The sequence below is a fragment of the Oryctolagus cuniculus genome, chromosome 10 (assembly GCF_051225735.1).
Source record: "Oryctolagus cuniculus isolate XC-2025 breed Fujian yellow rabbit chromosome 10, ASM5122573v1, whole genome shotgun sequence".
NCBI lineage: Eukaryota > Metazoa > Chordata > Mammalia > Lagomorpha > Leporidae > Oryctolagus > Oryctolagus cuniculus.
Genome location: NC_142876.1, coordinates 14,848,839 through 14,866,435, shown reverse-complemented (window position 1 = coordinate 14,866,435; position 17,597 = coordinate 14,848,839). Strand labels below are relative to the sequence as shown.

Sequence of the window (17,597 nt, the reverse complement as noted above, 5' to 3'; positions counted from 1 at the left end):
GAACACAGCAGCCAATGTATCATTGTGAGAACATCGGTTTGGGTGCTTTTCATCATTATATGATTTTATTGCTATTAAAGATGTCAAAATCCTCATTTGTGGGCCCTCAAAAAGTTGGAAATGAGAAAGTTTGATGGGTTTCACATTGTCAAAAATATAAAAAAAACTATAGCATTTAAAAATTTTGCTTGCAGAACAATTGGTTTTCAAGAGGATAAACAGAGCTTTGCTAGATTTCACCCAAAGTCTTTGATGGTTAGTAATATATAGACTGAAGAAATCGTCAGGGTTTAGGAAGTAGAACCAAGCTGATTTCATTGAAATCAACTCATTTCCTGAGAAGCCTTTTCCACAAGATCACTACTAACACAAATTTCAAAATAAACTAAGAACTAGGTCTTTAAATTACTAGATTTGAAGCATTAAATTAAGAGAAAACACACTTCTTCAATCATATTGCTTTCAATAAACAATTTTTGTGAGCACAAGACTATTTCTAACAAGTTTTCCTCATTAAGTTCCTGTTGGTGGGTTTTACAGAATTCATCATGAATTAAAGCTTAGCGCATTATCACATTCATTGAGATTTTTTGGGGGATGGGTGTTGAAAACGGTGCTGACGATTGTTCTGCCAAAACATTGGGAAACCATTGATTTTTTAACTTCTCGGTTTGTTTTTAATTGGTTTTCGGAGGTAAGTCCCAACGTTGAAACTGTTCTTGAGCGCACACACCCCAAATAAGTGAAGTTCCCCCCTCTCTCCTGCAGAGACCTGGCCCCTGGCCAAGGCAGGAGGGTGCGTGGGAGTCTGGGGCCCCTCCCCGGGTCCTGCCCCAGGTACTGGGAGTCGGGGCTTGCTCAAGTCTGTGCAATCCGACAGCTGTGTCATCTGCCACAGCCTTGCCCTGGATGAGATGCGCACGAAGCACCCACGAAGCAGGAACAGCGGCAGCAGCAGGAGCAGCAGGAATCCACAAGGTACCGGGCTGCGGAGGAGCTCGGCTCCCCAGGCAGATAACTCTCCCCTCCCCGGAGCTCCAGGCCCGAGGAAAGCTAGGGGCGAGCCAGGGCGAGAGGGAGCACGGGGAGACGCAGAGGAGGTAGGAGCGAACCGGGAGGGAGAGCTGCGGGACCGCGGGGCCTCCGGGGGCTCCGTCGTGCAGGTGTACGAGCCCCCGCGCCCAGAGCGAAGGCCGAGCTCCGGGGGCTGCGACGCGCTGGCCCGGGCGGGAAGCTGGTTTGCCGGGGAGCGCACGGTTTTGCCATCCCCGGCTGCGCCCAGGCTCTGCGGTTCGCCAGTAGGGGCCGTGGCGGGTCACGGAAGCCGGGGGACTCCCAACCAGTGAGCGAGAACTTTGGAGGAGATTAGGGTCCGGCGCTGCGGGCGCAGGAGGAGGATTTTGGGCCACCTGTCCCAGGGAGGCGCTGGGTGGAAGACTCTTCTGGGTCTGAGATCTGGCCAGCAGTCAGCTTATGGGTTACCCCTCTCCTCTCATTCCCCACCTTTCTCCCTGTCGATTCTCTCTCTCTAGAAAAAGAAACAAAAACCAACTTCTCCTCCTCCCCTGCCGGCCTGTTGGCCGGAGCCGGAGCACGCCCCCGGGTGCCCTTGTGTGCATGAGTATGTGCCTGTGTCTGTGTTATTGCGTGTGGGTGGTAAATGCTATGCCGCCAACAACTGGCTGTAGAAAAGGAATGCAGGTGAGGAAATGGGACGAAGGAAGAGGAGGGAAGGAAAAAACCAGAAAGAGGCGTTAGCAATTAAGAACAATTAAAATGTGAGATCTATGCCATAGTTTACTTCATTCCTTTGTTGAACAGGATGATGAAACACGCAGATACACACACACATTTACCAACCCAAGTTCATGACTGCCTCCCCCTGGGTCCTAAGCTAGTATGTTAAGGTAGAACCAAGCCCAGATTTATTTGTGTCTCCATTCATCTCCAGTTTACCTGATTCCCTCTTTCTTTAAGTTTCTTTGGTACCTTCTTCTGGTAGACCCTGTTCTGTGAAGTTTGAATATTGCATCCTGGCTTCCAGTTTCGAAATACGCTCAAGTGCAAGGTGAGTTTGTTTGGGGCTGGGGGTGGCTTGGAGGCAGGCTGGATCCTGCTGTCCAGGGGCCTCCCTCAGCCATCACACCACCTCCCAGCACCTGCAACCCTGAACACAAACCATGGGGTGGGGGTGGGGGTGGGGGTGGGGGTGGGGACTCTATGGTGTGAGGGCAGTAGAGAACTTCAGTGTTTCATTCTATAATTAATGAGGATAAAGTTGTGCAATCTCTGCCACTATTGTATTTTCTTGGTTGATTTTTTTTTTTTTTTTTGACAGGCAGAGTTAAACAGTGAGAGAGAGAGACAGAGAGAAAGGTCTTCCTTTCCGTTGGTTCATCCCCCAAATGGCTGCTAGGCCTGCGATGCACTGATCCTAAGCCAGGAGCCAGGTGCTTCCTCCTGGTCTCCCCTGCGGGTGCAGGGCCCAAGCACTTGGGCCATCCTCTACTGCACTCCCGGGCCACAGCAGAGAGCTGGGCTGGAAGAGGAGCAACCGGAACAGAATCCGGTGCCCAACCAGGACTAGAACCTGGTGTGCCGGCGCCGTAGGCAGAGGATTAGCCAAGTGAGCCTTGGTGCCCTCCTTCTTGGTTGATTTTTAAAGACATTTTGTTACAATCTTTGAAGAATTTTCAGTGGTTTGGGCTATGGTTCTATATTTAGTGCATTGCCTTTACAATTAAAAAAATATAACCACACTTTTTGGAGTCAGACATTTCCTCTTTTAAAAAAAAATCCCTTAGGCGGGAGCTTTAAGTAGAGCGTTTAATCCTGGAGATGCTCTGGCTGACATAACATTCCTTCCCTTCCTCCAATCTCAGTCACTTAATTCTTCTTTTGTCTTGTGCTGCTGAGAAAGCCAGAGGACTCTGCCCTTGCCTTCCCGAGTGGAAGACCATTTCAGAACCGCTGTGCAAGGCACTTTGTAGCCCAGTGGGGAACTAAAAGAAGAAAGATCATAGGACTACCCATACGCTTATAGAAATGCACACCTGCTTGGCAATTTTTATTTCTAGGCTGAGATTCCAGTGTATTTTGTTTTGCTTCTTTGCTGATTTTCCAAACTGGAACACATTTTTCTTGTTTAAAATCTTTGAGTTAAAAATATATAAACATGTAGAAATGTGATAACATAATAGAAAAAATAGCTTATAGGGCCATAGGATTATGGATGATGATTTGTCCTTTTCAAAAAAGAGAGATTTATGCATTTATGTATTTGAAATGCAGAACAAGAACAACTGAGAGAGAGAGAGAGAGAGAGAGAGAGAGATGAGCATGGCAGAGAGAAAAGACATAATAACTTGCCAGAATTACAGTAATTGGTGGTAAGCTGTAATAAGTTTTTACTACTAGGAACCAGGTGCCTGCCTAAGTTAGGCTCCTGCCTCTCAGAGCCTGAATGTTAGGGACCCTATCTTCCTTGTTGGTTACATTTCAAAAAGATAGCTTGCCCTTGAGAAAAGCAGTCTGGGGTGTAAAATTTTCATGAGGCTTTTAACAAGATTTACATCTCAAAGGGAAGAGGACTTAATTAACAAAGAGTTCTAAAGTAAATGGCTTTAGGAAAAGAGAAAGCAGGGACCTGAGGCAGGAAGGAACTTGTTTAATTTGCTTATTTAGTCAAGTTTAGCTTGAATAATATTCAGTCAAGCTGAGAGGAGCCTTAAGACTAACACAGTTTTGGCCTTTTTTTTTTTGTTGTTGTTGGAAAATTATATATGTTTTTGGAATCACCCTAATTCAGAGTGAACATTCTGCTTTCCCGGTAATCTATATTTCAAGTCACATAATCTCAAACACTCCAAATTTCATGAAATCTGTTCAACCATTTTTGTTATGATGACAGAAATACAGCTTTTATTTACCATAAGTGGTCCATAGTTCTTTACAAGTTGGTTAGAGACACCAAACTGAAAGAAGTAGTATAATTCTTAAAAATTCAGATGAGGGGGAGGGAAAGAGGGAGAAAGAGAATATCATTCTATTCTTTTTTTTTAAAAAAAAGAAATTTAGAGATGTATTTGAAAGAATGAGAGAGAGAAAGAGAGAAGGAGGGAGGGAGGGAGAGAGAGAGAGAATGAGAATGAATCTTCCATCTGCAAATGGCCTCAACAGCTGGGGCTGGGCCAGGCTGAAGCCAGGAGCAAGGAGCTTCTTCTGGGTCTCCCACGTGGGTGCAGGGACCCAAGGACCTGGGCCATCCTCCGTTTCTTTCCCAGGCACATTAGCAAAGAGCTGGATCTCAAGTGGAGCAACTGGGACTCCAACTGGCACCCAGATGCGTCGCAGGTGGCAGCTTAGACTGCTAAGCCATTGCGTTGGCCCCCATCACATTTTTGGAACTATATCTTCGAACTATATTGGATCTGTTAAAAGCTAATGAAAAATTAAAAACTAAGAATCTTAAAGAAATCCCACTCACAATAGCCATCCCCCATCCCCTGCCCCCAAATCAAATGCATCTCTTCCTTAAAAAAAAAAAAAAAAAAAAAAAGGATTCAGACTTTGGGATTAGTGAGTATCTGAGTGTTTTGGCTGAGCTGCTAAACTTTGTGCAGTCTCCTCACCCCTAACATGGGGCAACACTGTGATGAGCTCACATGGAGCTGATGGTGGTCAACAAGATGACGCATGCAAAATGCTGACAGCAGTGCCTGGTAAGGAGAGCAGTTCCTGGCACCAAGGCCCTGTTGTCCCGTTGTCCATCGTCATGCTGGTGGGCAGAGGGGGAAGTAAGCAGGCCCAAGGGTGCCTGAGTCCCTGTTGTGAAAAAGGATACCACGTGGACTGGAGTTGGACACTTTGTGAATAAATCAGAGTATGGTACTGGTGCTGTGTAAAATGTGTCTATTCCCCAAACATTCAGCGACTGAAAACAGCACAAATGCATTCTATTGTAGATCTGGAGGTCCTGAATGCAAAACGAAAGAACACAGCCCCTTTTATCCCATTGTTCTCCAGAAAACCCACTGGCTTTTTCCAGCTTAGAGAGGCAGCCACATTCCTTGGACAGCAGCCCAGCATCACTCTGACCTCTGCTTCTTCCATAGTAAATTCTCTTTCTGACTCTGACCCCTCTGCTTCTCTCCTATAAAGTCCTTGTGATTTCATTGAGTCCTGCTGAGATAACGCAGTCCCAGTTTTTGAGGGTTGGACGTGGGTGTTGTTGGGGGTGAGTTATCCTGCCTACCACTCTTAGCATCCACCAACAGGGCACTAATGACTGAGACTACATGAGGGCTGGCGTGATGTGCTCTTGGGTTGTGTCTTTGACCCAGACCTTCCTGATGGACGAACTCCGTGAAGGAAATGACAGTTTTGCCATCAAGTTATTAAAGATGTTGGGGGAAGCAGAAAAGTCACAAAATGTGTTCTTCTCCCCGCTGAGCATCAGCTGTTCCCTCGTCATGGTCTACCTGGGGGCAAGAGGAGACACTGCAGCTCAGATGTCACAGGTGAGCATCCCTGCCACTCAGGAAGAACTGACATGATTCTCCATTGCTTCCATGGAATTGGTCTCCTGTTTCCATGGTGGCTGCTGAAAGTCTGCGCAGAAGGTAGATGGGAGGAGGGGATGTGGATGGAAAAGTGAAGTGTATAGGACAGGTCATCTCTGATGTGTATGGGAGAAATCAGGTCAAAGCTGTTTTCTTTGGTTGAAATCATCTGCATATTCTGGCAAAATTGCATGTTTGATAAATGTGATAAACTTCAATTCTGCCCCACACAGAGGCAAAAATTTCAACCTTGTTATATTTTAAACTCTTGCTAATATTACATTTTAAATTGAAACACAGTTGTATTAAATTGGTTATTTTTGGTGCGTGAGTATGTGTATATGGAAAAGAATGCAACATAATTGTGGACTTCAATCTGCTGGAGTGATTTAGAGGGAATGTATGATCTGACTGATATAAATGGCGATCGGTAGCCTTGTTTATGCATACGTAGTAATTTATGCATGTGGTGAAAATTTCCATGGACGTCATCTTGCCACTAATGTGAATGTGTATTCTGTATGGATGATTTCCTGCAGCACATCTAGGACCCCAGACCTCAGCTTAAACTCCCCAGTGATAGTTTCAACTCTCTGGATGAGGGAGGCTTTGGGTGGGGCTGGCCAAGAGACACAGGAAAAACAGCAATTTTTACTTTTATCTGACTTATAAAATCATAGTCTGATCTGGAGAACTTCTGAAAAATTGCTAATGGATGTTTTCATTTTTACTTCTGCTCTATATTGTATTTCCTGAGTCACATTAGATTCATCTCAGCTAATTTTTTTTTTTTTTTGACAGACAGAGTGGACAGTGAGAGAGAGAGAGACAGAAAAAGGTCTTCCTTTGCCGTTGGTTCACCCTCCAATGGCCGCCGCGGCCAGCGCGCTGCGGCCGGTGTACCTCGCTGATCCGAAGGCAGGAGCCAGGTGCTTATCCTGGTCTCCCATGGGGTGCAGGGCCCAAGGACTTGGGCCATCCTCCACTGCACTCCCTGGCCACAGCAGAGAGCTGGCCTGGAAGAGGGGCAACCAAGACAGAATCCGGTGCCCCGACCGGGACTAGAACCCAGTGTGCTGGCACCGAAAGGCGGATAATTAGCCTAGTGAGCCGCGGCGCCGGCCCTCAGTTAATTTTTTTTAATGTTATGCCTCCCTTCTGAGTTATTGTATATAGTACTGACCCATCTTCCTAACATGGGTAAATCTAAGAGACCAGTGGTTCTTAGCCAGAGGCACTTGGCAAGGTCTGGGGTTTCAGTTTCCACAACTGAGAGGTGAGACAGACATCCAGTGGGTAGACAGAAATGTGTCAAAACATCCCACAATGCATTGGACAGCCCCACCATAAAGAATTATCCCGCCCCAAATGTCAATAGCACTGATGTTGAGAAACTTTGTGCAAGACAATTAAATCAAAGTCCTTTTCAGATAGGTGCAGAGACTGGTTTGGAGATAGCTCTTTGAGGGACTATAATGTCAATGCTATAATGGGCACTGTTTTCTATCACCAGGTCCTTTGTGTGAACAAAGATGGAGATGTCCACCGAGGTTTCCAGTCACTTCTCAGCAAAATTAACAAAACTGGCACTCAGTACTTGCTCAGAATTGCCAACAGACTCTTTGGAGAAGAAACATGTGACTTCCTTTCAGTAAGCAGTACTCAAACACTGATGCAAAAGAAATTGAAAATAGAAAAATTACATTAATGAGAATATAATTTTGAGTTATATGATTATTCTGAACTATGTTCTTTTAGATTTGCTTCTGACATGTTCTTTCCAGATGTTAGTGTGTCATCCTCCTGTGCCCAGACCTGCTTCTTCCCCTGATTTCTTTTCTCCAGGTGACTACTTCATCTCACATGTTGTCCAGAGTTCCTCCACTGGCCTGTCTCTGCCTGCAGGGCTGTTTTCTGTCAAGATGTCCCTTCAAGATCTCTCTCCTTTTTTTTTTTTTTTTTTTTTTGACAGGCAGAGTTAGACAGTGAGAGAGAGAGAGAGAGAGAGAGAGAGAGACAGAGAGAAAGGTCTTCCTTTTCCGTTGGTTCATCCCCCAATGGCTGGCTGCGGCCAGTGCACCACGCTGATCCGAAGCCAGGAGCCAGGTGCTTCTCCTGGTCTCCCATGCGGGTGCAGGGCCCAAGCACTTGGGCCATCCTCCACTGCACTCCCAGGCCACAGCAGAGAGCTGGACTGGAAGAGGAGCAACAGGGACAGAATCCAGCGCCCCAACGAGGACTAGAACCCGGGGTGCCGGCGCCGCAGGCGGCGGATTAGCCTGTTGAGCCGCGTGCCTGCCTCAAGGTCTCTCTCTCTTTTTTTTTTTTTTTTTTTTTTTTGACAGGCAGAGTGGACAGTGAGAGAGAGAGAGAGAGAAAGGTCTTCCTTTGCCGTTGGTTCACCCTCCAATGGCCGCCGCGGCCGGTGCACTGCGGCCGGCGCACCGCGCTGATCCGATGGCAGGAGCCAGGAGCCAGGTGCTTTTCCTGGTCTCCCATGGGGTGCAGGGCCCAAGCACCTGGGCCATCCTCCACTGCACTCCCTGGCCACAGCAGAGAGCTGGCCTGGAAGAGGGGCAACCGGGACAGAATCCGGTGCCCCGACCGGGACTAGAACCCGGTGTGCCGGCGCCGCTAGGCGGAGGATTAGCCTAGTGAGCCGCGGCGCCGGCCTGCCTCAAGGTCTCTTAAATTTGGTCCCTCTTCTGAATCACTACTAGCATTGCTCGAGTTATAGTCTCACCTCATTTTCCACATTATTATTATTATTGTTTTGAATTATTTTATCCAAGTCCAGCCTGGTCCTTCCCATTGCTCATAAAGCCACACTACTGATAAAAATATATTCTTTGAAAAATCGTTTATTTATCTACTTGAGAGGGAGAAGGTAGGCATATATATTCAAATAGAGAGAAAAAGGGGGGGGGGAGAGATAGAGAGAGAGAGAGAGAGATCCATCTACCAATTCACTCCTCAAATGCCTGCAATCAGAAAGATTGGGCCATGACCAGAGCCAGTAGCTGAGAAAGCATTCCAGATCTACATGGGTGGCAAGAACCCAATTACTTGACCCATCCCAGCTACCATCTAGGATATGCACTGACAGGAAGCTAAAGTGAGGACTCAGAACCAGAAATTGAACCTACATGTTCCCATGTGGGACACAAGTATGTTAAGCATACTTATGGTGTAGCTAGTGAGGCTGCCACCTGCAGTGTTGTCATCCCATATGGGCACCATTTCGAGTCCCAGCTGTTCCGCTTCAGATCCAGCTCTCTGCTGTGGCCTAGGAATGCAGTGGAGGATGGCCCAAGTCCTTGGGCCCCTGCACCCATGTGGGAGACCCGGAAGAAGCTTCTGGCTCCTGGCTTTGCATCAGCGCAGCTCTGGCCATTGCGGCCAATTGGGGAATGAACCAGCAGATGGAGGACCTCTCTCTCTCTCTCTGCTTCTCCTTCTCTCTCTGTGTAACTCTGACTTTCAAATAGATAAATAAATCTTTAAAGGAAAAAAAAGCATCAGGCTGAATGTCTGCTCCCCGGAATAGTCCTTTTAAGTTGAAAAATCTATTCATAAACTTAGATTTCAGGGGCTGGCACTGTGGTGTAGTGGGAAGGCTACTGCCTAAGGCATTGGCATCCCACATGGGTGCTGGTTCGAGTCCTTGTTGCTACACTTATGATCCAGATCCCTGCTGATGTGCCTAGGAAGGCAGTGGAGGATGGCTCAAGTGCTTTGGCCTCTGCACCCACACGGGGAACCTGGAAGCAGGTCTTAGCTCCTTGCTTTAGTTCAGCCCAGTTCTAGAGGTTGTGGCCATTTGGGGAGTGAACTGATGGATAGACACTCTCTCTCTTTCTCACTGTGGCGTTCTCTCTCTCTCTATCTCTAACTCTGCCTTTAAACAAAACCCTTAGATTTAAGCCCAAGTATTTCCTATTTACTCCATCACTTCATCACACAGATTCAGGGTTCCCCTGTTTGCTCAAGAGCTGACATAACACAGTAACGTCCAAAAATTATGCTGGATAATATGCAGGATGATATTCTCTTGAGATTATTCAGGTGATAAGAGAAACTTGTCCATTGGTTGGGGTTCCAAGGATTTCTGAACTAAAACTCAAATGCATCCTTGTCTTGGATGCTGTTGGCTGATGCCCCATGGAAGTTGTCTTCTTTGAGACCACTTCTCACTGGAACTGATTCTAAAACCCAGGAATCTCCTGATGAATCAACATTTGTTTTTTGAACACCAGCCTAGTCTTTGAATATTGTAAATTTAGAGCAAAAGAAACCAACATCTACTTTTCTCAGTTGCTTTGGATTCTCCTTCCCTCTTCATCATCTTTCTTCAGTAGAAGTTAAAATATTTGACAATAGAGAACGGACAGATGATTGGACCCGATGTCTAGGCATATTATATCTAAAACTAAGTGGGATGAGCTTTTGGGGCTTTAATGCACTGGGTATAGGCTTCTCCTGTTCTAATTCCATCTTACATTTCAAGACTTATCTCCTATTACTGCATATTCCCTGACCCCTTCCCTGGAAGGTGTACACAAACATGTAGAAGCACACATATACCCACATGCCCACACATATATTCACCTGTACACGTGTAGTATGCTCACACCTGCACACATACACACATACATAGTTGCATACACACAAAGATAAAGGCATATTGCATGTGTTCACAAAGGACCTTCCCTGTTCGGTATTCTCCCATCTTGACTCAGATCCAAAGTGCTGTTTCATTCTTAGTCTACTGATAGATCTATACAATTTCTTTACAGCCTAGTTCTACTATGGAGCCTCTCAATCATCCAACAGATAAGTGGCTGTTGCTGGTGATACAAAAATAACTAAATAAATGGAAGCAGAAAACCAAACAAAATCAATGCAGAGTGTTTGAAAGGGATGTACCTGGGTTATTTTGTTTGTATGTGGTGACAGCCAAGCCATCCTGTAAGTATCTGTGTGTACAGGCTGTCTGTCTTATCTGCTGTGGCAGCTGTCACATCTTCACACTGGTTTCAAGACCCTAGTACAGTCCTAGACACAGAGCAAATAGTCCATATATTTTTGCCAATTTATGAATGCATCTTAAAGTGCAGAATGGCTTGTGTAAATATTTATGGTTGAAACATGTTCAGAGAAAAAGGTAATTCTTCCAGTTGTGGGGACTTTTGCCAAATAAGACCATGTGTTTTGTGTTTATAGTCCTTTAAGGAATCCTGTCGGAAGTTTTACCAGGCTGAGCTGGAGGAGCTGTCCTTTGCAAAGAACACTGAAGAGTGCAGGAAACACATAAATGACTGGGTGGCAGAAAAGACAGAAGGTACTATATTTTAATGTTGTTGGGATGGAGGGAGAGGATGAAAATAGCTGAGATGGGACTTCCATAGTGTCTCCAATATGACCAAATTACCAGAGGCCTGTTTGTGTGTGTTTTCTGGGTTTTTAGGCTAGCTGTACAATTTTGTTACTTCTCTTGAGCTTTTCAGATCACAAAGTAGTGATTTCTGAAAAAGTATTTACCCCAAATATTAGGATCTCAGGTCCCTTTACCTTGAGACCATGTTGGAAAACGCCCTATCCAAATGCTTACTCTTTGGGGCCATGTTTATCTTCTATCTGAGGCAGGCTGACATTCAATTAATTTGCAGCTTAGACATGGCAATATTTTGTGTTATCATGTTGTTTCTAGTGGTAACATGAATAGCCCACTAGTTTGATATATCACCCAATCTCTCCTTTTTAACTTGACTTTGGCTATATTTGCTCCAGATTGTGGAGGTACAGGTAACATGGAGCCTGCAGTGGGCCCTCTCCAAACCACACTGAACATCACAGAAATATTTCTGCCAGTTCTTGATTTCATTATAGAGAAAAAGAAGGTATACTTTTAAGACCCCAAAATATCTAACAGGAAATATTAATTCTTCTAAAATGTAAAGGAATTAATTTACTGAATTAGAGTTCAGTATTTTATCCATTCAATCTTTATGGAGCATTCATTGTGTGCCAAGTAGCATCAATGGCCATAATTATACTGTAGACCAATAAAATAATTACCAAGGGAAGGGAAGGGTACACATTTGTAGATTGTCTGTCTAGTGGGCTCTTACTTTCCAGTTGACTAAGCAGTGCTCAGTCACCTGAGGACCCTAGCAAATTCTCCAATCTTGCCCTTCTGCACTACACTACCTGTGACTACTCACACCCTTCCTTCCCTTAGGTTGACCACTGACATATTTCCCTCAGAAAGTAGAGCTAGAGAAGACCTTGGGGGTCTCTTTCCCTCTTTCATTGGACACTCAACTTAGCCCCCTCTCCCCATCCAATCCCTTTAATTGCAAAGTCTGAGTCACTCCTCTCAGGTAGCCTGTTTTTTCCCCACTTAAAGGTATGTATCCACCACCCTTTGGAAATCTCTGTCTAAGTGAGACTTGAGGGTTGGCATAGAACAGTGTTTCAACCAGATGGTTTTGTTCTCAGGTGATCTTTGATTATGGCTGGAGACATTTTTGGTTATCACAAATAGGGGAGGTACTACTGGCTAGCCATCCTACAATGGCAGTCCCAATGCCAAAGATTCATCTAGGCTAGTATGTCAATAGAGGCATGGTTGAGATATTACAATGCCAGAGTTGAGAGCTCCAGAGTCAGGATCAAGACTCCTGGGTTATTTTCTCAGTTCAGCCACTTACGATCTATGTGAACCTGGGGAAAAGCATGCAAATTTCTACATCTTGAATTTTACATCTATAATCTGATGCCAAAATCATAGTTGCCCTATCAACTTTAAGATTGTTGTCAGGGCAAACAATACACTGTGTATGAGCACACAAATAAACACCACTGCTGTGATTCATCAGGCTGCCACAAAGGTGATTGCAACCCGGCTCTTGGCCAAGACTATGTTTTATATGTCAGGGATATTTTTGTAAAAGGATGCTTATTTCTCTCCAAATTAAACTTCCTTCATATTCTTTACAGGTAAGATTTCAGAGGTGCTGGGTTCTGGGACAGTTGGTCCACTGACTAAGCTGGTCCTCGTCAATGCTGTCTATTTCAAAGGAAAGTGGAATGAGCAATTTGACAGGAAGCACACAAGAGGAATGCTATTTAAAACTAGCAAGGTGGGGAAACAGTCGACAGTCTTCTGTTAAACTATTTTTCAAGAGAGATGATGAATAGAAAAGCTGGGAAAGATGATAAATAGAAAACATAATTTGTTCACACTTTCTTTATTCTTAATTTTATTTATAAACCAATTTATTTCCCCCCTGTATATTTTATATGGGGGGAGGAGAGAAACTAAAATATTTTTTCTGTTGATACTTTTGCTTTTCTGTTCTTGTTCACATTCATCTTCTAACTCTGGTTATATGATTTGGAGGAAAATTTCTAGGAAGCCTTAGAATTATGTCACTTTTTGCTATTACTGTCTGCATTTACTGAGACATATTTCTGTATTTGTTGCCTGAGAATTCAAGGCTAGACACTTCTGGACTAATTAAAGAAGTGTCAGCAGATGTTAAGGCTGAAGCACCTTTCTTCAGTCTCTTGAGAAAGAGAATGGCTGGGTTCAATAGTTTCCAGCTTGGAATTTGACCTCCATCAACTTAATAATAGCATGTGGCACAGAGATAGGAAAGCTAAAAATACATTGCATGCAAGCTTTAAAAATTTCTGATCTTGCGCATCTTGTTAAGGCCCTTTCCCCAATGAAACCAATGCAATAAAACCAATTATATAATTGGGAAACTTTTCAGAATAATAGTATAACTCACTTTGGCTTATACATCTTTTATAACCACGCTTTTCAGCCTGAAGACTCGAATATTACTTAGCACGACTTCTAGCTTGGATAAATAGAATTTCATGTCTGTCTGTATTTGTGAAAATATCCTCTCTCACCTGGTAATGCTAGCTTCTCTTTAACAAAAGCATGTTCTACTCAATACTAAGATGTACTAATGCCGATTTTACTTCTGAAGCATAAATGCACAGAAGTGATTTGACCTATCTAATCTTTAGTAAGTTTTTTTCATTTTTCCATAATCAGATTTTAACTCCATGTTTTATTAGGAGGAAAAGACAGTGCAGATGATGTTTAGGAGTGCAAAGTTTAAAATAAGGTATATAGAGGAAGTGCATACCCAGGTCCTGGAGCTGCCCTACACAAATGAGGAGCTGAGCATGATCATCCTGCTTCCTGATGACAACACTGACCTCACTGTGGTGAGTCTTGGGCATTGAATCTGTGTGTCTAGAATTCCTGATGAGCTCATTTTTAAAGTTCTTCTACAAGGTGGTATTTGAGGAGTTTCTAATTTCAGGTTATTGTAAGTAGTGCTGGATGAACACCATTGCATATCTTCTGGTGAACATGTGTATGCATTTCTGTTGACAATATATCTAACAGTAGACAAGTATTTTTTAAAGATTTTATTTATTTATTTGAGAGGTAGAGTTACAGACAGAGAGCATGAGAACATAGAGGGGTCTTAAATTTGCTGGTTGACGCCCCAAATGGCTACAGCAGCTGAAGCTGAGCAGATTTGAAGCCAGGAGCCAGGAGCTTTCTTTGGATTTCCCATATGGGTGCTGGGGCCCAAGCAGTTGGGCCATGTTCCACTGCTTCCCCAGGCTATCAATAGGAAGCTGGATTGGACATGGAGCAGCCAGGACTCCAGCAGGAACCAATATGGAATGCCGACACCACAGGCAGAGGCTTAGCCTAAGCCACAGCACCGGCTCCCTATAGACAAGTTTTGATGAAGCTAAAAGGAGCTCCAAAAGTAAAAGAAGACATTCTTTTATTGGAAAAGGAGGGGCCAGTTGAGGGTCCAATAATTATTGGAAGTTCTTGAAGTTCTGGAAGAAGGGTGGGAATTGATCTTGGCAGTGTTTCTCAAGCATTACTGTGCAGATGAACCTCCTGAGGATCTTGTTAAAATTCAGATTTTGATTCAGCAGTGTGTGACCTGAGATTTTGTGTTTTTAACATGATTCTGGGGGAGGAAGGTGCTATTGCTAAATGAACTTCACTTTGAACTGTTCCATGAACTCTCTACCTTGACAGGAGAAGAGAGATCATTTCCCAGGAAAGGAAAAGAACAGAGTCTAGAGAAGGAGACAGTAAACTTGTAAATGCAGGAGGTTCAGGGCCAACAGTGTGCGGGTAAAGTAGCCCTTGGGAGGTGGGAAAAGCCCTCATGTATAAATTTTGCTGCTTCTCTTAGTGTTAATACTCCCACCTTGGCTGCCATCGAGCCATCAAGAATCTAACAATTCACATGACCTAGCTTCAGCATGGCAATGCACAGGGCCTTAAGGGTGAATTGTTTGATTTATTGATTTCTCTAAGAAATCATAAAGCTATCAGCATTAAGTCAAGAATGAGATCTGTCTTGGCCATTCACAAAAAAGTTTAGGAGTATTTAGGAATCTAGCCAAAGCTCAAACACTGTCACTGAAGAGGAGCAGTTACCTGCACTCAAGCTGGTAAAAGGAAGGGGGCATACAAGTACAAGCCCCTCTTTCTTCTTTGTTTCTTCTTATGGATGAATAGAATGAATGACAAGTGTTGGAGGATTTGAAGACACTCCAGGAAAGACAGAAGGAAATCAAGAAGGCCACACAAAATCATTATGTTGATTTTCCAATGTCTGCTCTCCCTTCATTCCAGCTGATAACCCAATTTCCCCGTCTTTCATTCTGAAAGAGTCTTCCCCTTATTCAATCCTGAGTAGCCCCCTGATTGGGTGAAGATCATATTTCTTAGCCATGCTCTCTAGTTTTGTTTTGTTAAACAATCTCTCTAATTCACACTAACGTGTATTGCATGAATAAGCACATAATCAACTGGTTAGACTAATTTTTTCACATTTGAAATGATTTTGGTGCAAACTGCCTTTATTGAAAGTTTATGCTCAGGTGTTTTCTAGCTCTTTTACTTTTGTATCTACAAAATAAAGAAAAGATGAGAATTTGGGGGGAAATATTGGTAATTTTTATAAGAAGAAAAATATCTATAGAGTGTATTGGACTCATCACCTTGTTGTATGGGGTTTGGAGAAAGGTTATAAGTGAGTGGGTACCAGGATATTATCATCTATATTTTTAAAGATTGGAATCTTTGTCATTCAGGTGGAAAAAGCACTTACATATGAGACGTTTAGAGCTTGGACCAATACAGAAAAGATGACAAAGAGTAAAGTTGAAGTATTCCTTCCCAAACTAAAGCTGGAGGAGAGTTATGACTTGGAGTCCTTTCTTCAACGTTTAGGAATGACTGATGCCTTCGAGGAAACCAAGGCTGACTTCTCTGGAATGTCATCTAAAAAGAACGTACCGTTGTCCAAAATTTCCCACAAGTGTTTTGTGGAGGTCAATGAGGAAGGCACAGAGGTGGCTGCGGCCACTGCCGTGGTCAGGAATACTCGGTGCAGCAGAATGGAACTGAGATTTTGTGCAAACCGCCCGTTCCTTTTCTTCATTAGGCACAATGAAACCAACAGCCTCTTGCTTTGTGGCAGGTTCTGCTCTCCATAAAGTGGTTTGGACGCTGTACTTGTCCCCTTTTCCCTTCTGCCTACCCAGTCTTGATTAAAAATTCATTGTGACAAAATTGATGGTGTGTCTTTAATGGTGAAACAAAGGGTGTGCACCTGGGGACTTTTGTGAATGTCTTTGCTGTAGGCTCCAGAACCACTCAGAACTAACATGGCTTCAGATGTATGAAGTTTGGTGCTGAGACAGCTTGTTTTGAGGTATTTGTGATTCTTCTCATTGTCTCCGTTTTCAACAAAAGTCTGTTCCCCTGTTTGTGGGCACCTTTGGGAGCATCTCAAGGATCCACAAACTAGTCCTTGACATGCTCTTCCAGCCTATGATGACCTCCAAGATTTGTCTATCCACTAGGCTCACCTGGCCCCAATAAACACAAAGCTAAGGGTGAACACTATAAACACTGTAGTCACCCACTGTTTCACAGACAGCTGAGATCGTGTCTCTGCCTCCATCACTACCAAAGATAAGGTCCTGCATATCCCTGTCTAACACAGTTCCTCATGAAAATAGCTTCTTTAGTTCATCCCATACTCCCCAAGGCTTAACAATGAGCTTCAGGATTGGGCTAGCACATCTCTGAGATGTGCCAAGTCATTATCTTCTTTCTTCTTCCCTCTGAAACACGCTCCATCCCACAAATGTTCACATCAAACAATTATTGGAAGCAATGACCCCTCTAGTTAATTAAATTTGTATATGCTCAAACATGAGTCAAGCACACCTCTCACTTAAGAAAGGATCTGCCTACTTTTTATTTTCTAACTAAACAAATAATTTGTATTGTGGTAGCAATTTGAAAATCATAGAAAAATTTAAGTTACAAAATAAGAAGCAACAATTTCACCACTCAACAATGATCACTATTAATAGTAATTTCTATCTTTCCTCATTCTATGTATGAAATATAGATTTATAAGTATTATAGCACAAGTTAATCATATACTTCTCTAGCTTATTTCCACTTTTCCTTACTATAAGCCTTTCTCAAGATAATTCTTTTTCTAGGTCATGAATTTGCATAGTTTTCTACTGTATGGCTGTCATTTTCTTATGGAATCTACTTAGACAACTTAAATAACTGAAATTGTTTATATTATACACCACACTGTTTTGACTATGCAAAGAATTTGCTCAAATTTTTAATATTTATGAAGAAATAATGTTAAAATGTTACTGTCAACTTAAAAGTTGGGCATATTTTGAGTTTTCCAAATTGATCTCCAAGGAGTTAATTTGCATACCCACTTATGTTACCATTTACACTTCCACTAACTTATTTTGACTTCTTTATGAGTTAGAGTGAATAGTGGTTACAGTTGACCCATTTTTAGTACACAATCAATAATTACATGAATCATGCATATTAGAGTTCTTACTTAAAATTCACCAAGCTAGAATATACACTTAGTTAGGTTACACTCACTTCAAGGGTAACATATTTCCAAACCAGAT

The 17,597-nt window shown here is 43.3% G+C and overlaps 1 protein-coding gene across 8 annotated transcripts; it reads left to right on the top strand.

Moving 5' to 3' along the window:
• The first annotated feature begins 824 nt into the window (after positions 1 to 824).
• SERPINB8 (serpin family B member 8) lies at positions 825 to 16,203 on the top strand. Of its 8 annotated transcripts, none has more exons than XM_008261390.5 (8): positions 825 to 978; positions 1,978 to 2,068; positions 5,343 to 5,519; positions 7,075 to 7,212; positions 10,785 to 10,902; positions 12,564 to 12,706; positions 13,659 to 13,811; positions 15,723 to 16,203. In XM_008261390.5, the coding sequence occupies exons 3-8, from the start codon at positions 5,352 to 5,354 to the stop codon at positions 16,125 to 16,127; spliced, it is 1,125 nt and encodes a 374-aa protein (XP_008259612.4). In that variant the 5' UTR covers positions 825 to 978; positions 1,978 to 2,068; positions 5,343 to 5,351; the 3' UTR covers positions 16,128 to 16,203.
• Positions 16,204 to 17,597: the final 1,394 nt, after the last annotated feature.